The 3,819-nt window shown below is 46.6% G+C and overlaps 1 protein-coding gene across 1 annotated transcript; it reads left to right on the forward strand.

The window, feature by feature from the left end:
• Positions 1–1,026: 1,026 nt before the first annotated feature.
• On the forward strand, positions 1,027–2,081 carry LOC105531587 (olfactory receptor 6B2). The gene has a single exon (XM_011969541.1). It carries the CDS (start codon positions 1,045–1,047, stop codon positions 2,017–2,019), a length of 975 nt encoding a protein of 324 aa, XP_011824931.1. The 5' UTR covers positions 1,027–1,044; the 3' UTR covers positions 2,020–2,081.
• The last annotated feature ends 1,738 nt before the right edge of the window (positions 2,082–3,819 follow it).

A 3,819-nucleotide genomic window follows, 5' to 3' on the forward strand; every position in this document is an offset into this window, starting at 1 on the left:
TGTTTTGGGGAGACAGTAGGCAGTGACTGGAGTGAGTAGCAAATGCTTGTGAAATTGATCCTAAACTCTGAACTGCACGCTGGCATTTTAAAGCAGGGAATGGCCATGACGCCCCAGTGGGTGATCTTGGGTTCCCACAGAATGCTCACCCTAGACAGCAGGAGTACAGGCGCGTTTCTGAGTATAAACCTGTCCCTGGGCAATTCCTTTCTAGAATTTCATTTTTCAGCCTGGAACTCATCCATGAACTCCAGACTCGTATAACCAACCCCCTACATGTCACCGTGAGGCTCTCCAGGAAGTGCCGCGCACCACACTTCCCCAGCACAGCCTCCTGATTATTCGGTACCCACCTGGCCCTCTCCTAGTCTTCTCATCAATTTTCAGCATTCTGGGCCAGAAACCTGGGGTCACCCTCCCCAGCTGTGAGCTGGTGGAAGTCTGCCATTCAACCACCTAGACTGCCAGTGAAGCAACCACCAGGTGCCCTGTGGGGCAAGGGGCTGCGGCTACCCTCTCTCTCCCTCGCCTGTGGACCAGGTCCCCGAGAGCCAGGCAGCCCTCTCCTGGGAGCCCTCCCTGCATTCCTCTGGCTGGTTAGCCCGGTTTGGGGTCCTGCCCTGGTAGGCTGATAGCCCCTCACCTCGGGCCAAGGTTGCTGCTGTGACTTGCAGGAACCCTCAGGTGAAGGACCCTAAGGAGGGCCAGCTCTGTGTCCATGCCCACTTGGATTCTGAGAGCTGCCCCGAGCATGTGTGGACTGGTAGTGCCCCTAGACTCAGAGGTTTGGGTTTCACCCACCCAGGAGCTGCCCGGCTCTGTTCCTCAGCATATTCTCTTCCTCATTCCTACTTCATGGTTATATCTAAATGCAAGCACACAGAAGTTTTCTACTTTAAAACTCAGAAGATCAGCAGATCACTGCTCTCTCCTGGTGTTCTCAGGAACCGTGTGGCCTCTCTTTGTACCCAAACTCCCCATCCAAGTCCAGCACCATTCTCTCTGTGCCCCAGCTGCCCTGCAGCCCTTTCCTCTTGCTCTTTGATGTTTTGCAGGCCCACAGCTCCCAAGCACAGAGGCATGAGCGGGGAGAATGTCACCAAGGTCAGCACCTTCATCCTGGTGGGCTTCCCCACGGCCCCGGGGCTGCAGTACCTGCTCTTCCTCCTCTTCCTGCTCACTTACCTCTTCGTCCTGGTGGAGAACCTGGCCATCATCCTGACTGTCTGGAGCAGCGCCTCCCTCCACAGGCCCATGTACTACTTTCTGAGTTCCATGTCTTTCCTGGAGATCTGGTATGTGTCTGACATCACCCCCAAGATGCTGGAGGGCTTCCTCCTCCAGCGGAAACGCATCTCTTTCGTCGGGTGCATGACGCAGCTCTACTTCTTCAGCTCCCTGGTGTGCACCGAGTGTGTGCTTCTGGCCTCCATGGCCTACGACCGCTACGTGGCCATCTGCCACCCGCTGCGCTACCACGTCCTCATGACCCCGGGGCTGTGCCTCCAGCTGGTGGGCTTCTCCTTCGTGAGCGGCTTCACCATCTGCATGATCAAGGTCTATTTTATCTCCAGCGTCACGTTCTGTGGCTCCAACATCTTGAACCACTTCTTTTGTGACATTTCCCCTATCCTCAAGCTGGCCTGCACGGACTTCTCCACTGCGGAGCTGGTGGATTTCATCCTGGCCTTCATCATCCTGGTGTTTCCGCTCCTGGCCACCGTGCTGTCATATGGGCACATCACCCTGGCTGTCCTGCGCATCCCCTCGGCCACCGGCTGCTGGAGAGCCTTCTCCACCTGCGCCTCTCACCTCACTGTGGTCACCATCTTCTACATGGCTATGATTTTCACGTATGTCCGGCCCCAAGCCATTGATTCCCGGAGCTCCAACAAGCTCATCTCTGCCTTGTACACTGTTGTCACGCCAATAATTAACCCGCTGATCTACTGCCTGAGGAACAAGGAATTTAAGGACGAATTGAAAAAGGCCTTGGGCTTGGGTCAAACTTCATACTAAGACAACTAAATGTCCTAGGGTAAAAATCTGTAGTGATGAAACAACATTGTATATGGCACTTTGTGCTCTTTGAGTTAATTTTTAAGTGAAATTTAACAAACCTACAGAACTGTGCACAAGTAATAAGCCTTCGTCTACATATGTTTTCACAAAAGGACCGTGCTCATGGAACCAGCTCCCAGATCAAGAACTAGAAGCTGCCTTCATGCCCTCTCCCAGTCATTATCCCTCCTCCACGAGAAGCACTATCCTGACTTCCAAAACCAGATGCTAGCATTGGTGTTTTTGAAGGGTTTATGCATAAAGTATGCACCCTGTCATGTTCAGCTTCTTTCATTCACTGTGCTGCCTGCCCGAATCCTTGATGTTTTTGCATGTAACAGTAATTCATGCATTCTCATGGCTGTCCAATATTCATAATTCACAATACATTTATACTGCATAGTACATAATAATACATTTATACTGGATAATACATATACTGGAATAATGCATATACTGTATTATGTATTATGTATACATAATACATTATGCTGGGAGAAACCCTGTCCTGCCTCTCCCAGCAGGCATAAGCCACTGTGCTTGGCCACAAATCAGGTATCTAAATATAGAAAAGGTAAGTAAAAATATAGTATCATAATCTTATGGGACCACCATCTCATATGCTGTTCGCTTCATCATTCACCAAATGTCCTTATGTGGTGCGCTACTGTGTCAGTTGAGAATATTTGTGCTGGCTTATTTCTGGATCCTCTGTTCTATTTAATTGATCTCTGTATCTATCAATATCACACCCTCCGTCCACACTACACAGTCTTGATTGATATGATTATGTAGTAAATCTTAACACTGGAAGAATGACTCCTCCCACTTTATTACTCTGTTTCAAAATTCTTGTGACTATTGTACGGCCTTTACATTTTTATACAACTTTTATAGTAAGCCTGTCTATGTCTACAAGAAAACCTTGCTGAGATTTTGCTAGAAATTCCATTAAACCTAAAAATCAATTTGGGAAGAACTGACTTCATGACTCTGTTGAGTCTTTCAATCCATGAACATCGTAAGCCCCTCCAATCACTGCGGTCTTCTTCATTGTTTTAATCAGTGTTTTGTACTTTTTAGTATGCAGATTCTGTGTATGTGTTGCTGGATTTAGACCTAAATATTATATTTTCTTTGAAGCAACTGTAAATGGTATTCCATCTTTTATTTCAGTTTCCGTCTGTTTGTTGTTAGTATGTAGGATGCAGTTGATTTTCATATGTTGACGTTTCAGTCTGCAAACTTGCTGCGCTCACTCATTAGTTCTAGGAATTGTTTGTAGATTCCTTTGGCTTTTCTATGTGAACAGTCATGTCAACTAAAAACAGAGTTTTATTTCTTCCTTTCTGATCTGTATGAATTTTATTTTTTGCCTTCTTGCATGGCTTATTACCAGAACTTCCAGTGCTCTGTTGAATAAGAGTGGGCAGAGCAGAAATCCTTGCCTTGTTTCCTACTTAGAAGACAAGCACTCAGTGTTTCATGATTACGTACAATGATGCAGAGTTTTCGTGCATGTGCTTATCAAGCTGAAGCAGTTTGCTGAGAGCAGTTTTTGTTTTTACCATAAATGAGTATTTACTTTTGTCCTTATTTGCTGACAGCAGTTTTATTTGCTGAGAGCAGTTTTTGTTTTTACCATAAATGAGTATTTAGTTTTGTCCTTATTTGCTGACAGCAGTTTTATTTGCTGAGAGCAGTTTTTGTTTTTACCATAAATATTTACTTTTGTCCTTATTTGCTGAGAGCAGTTTT

Source organism: Mandrillus leucophaeus, unplaced genomic scaffold, assembly GCF_000951045.1.
Source record: "Mandrillus leucophaeus isolate KB7577 unplaced genomic scaffold, Mleu.le_1.0 Scaffold898, whole genome shotgun sequence".
Lineage (NCBI taxonomy): Eukaryota > Metazoa > Chordata > Mammalia > Primates > Cercopithecidae > Mandrillus > Mandrillus leucophaeus.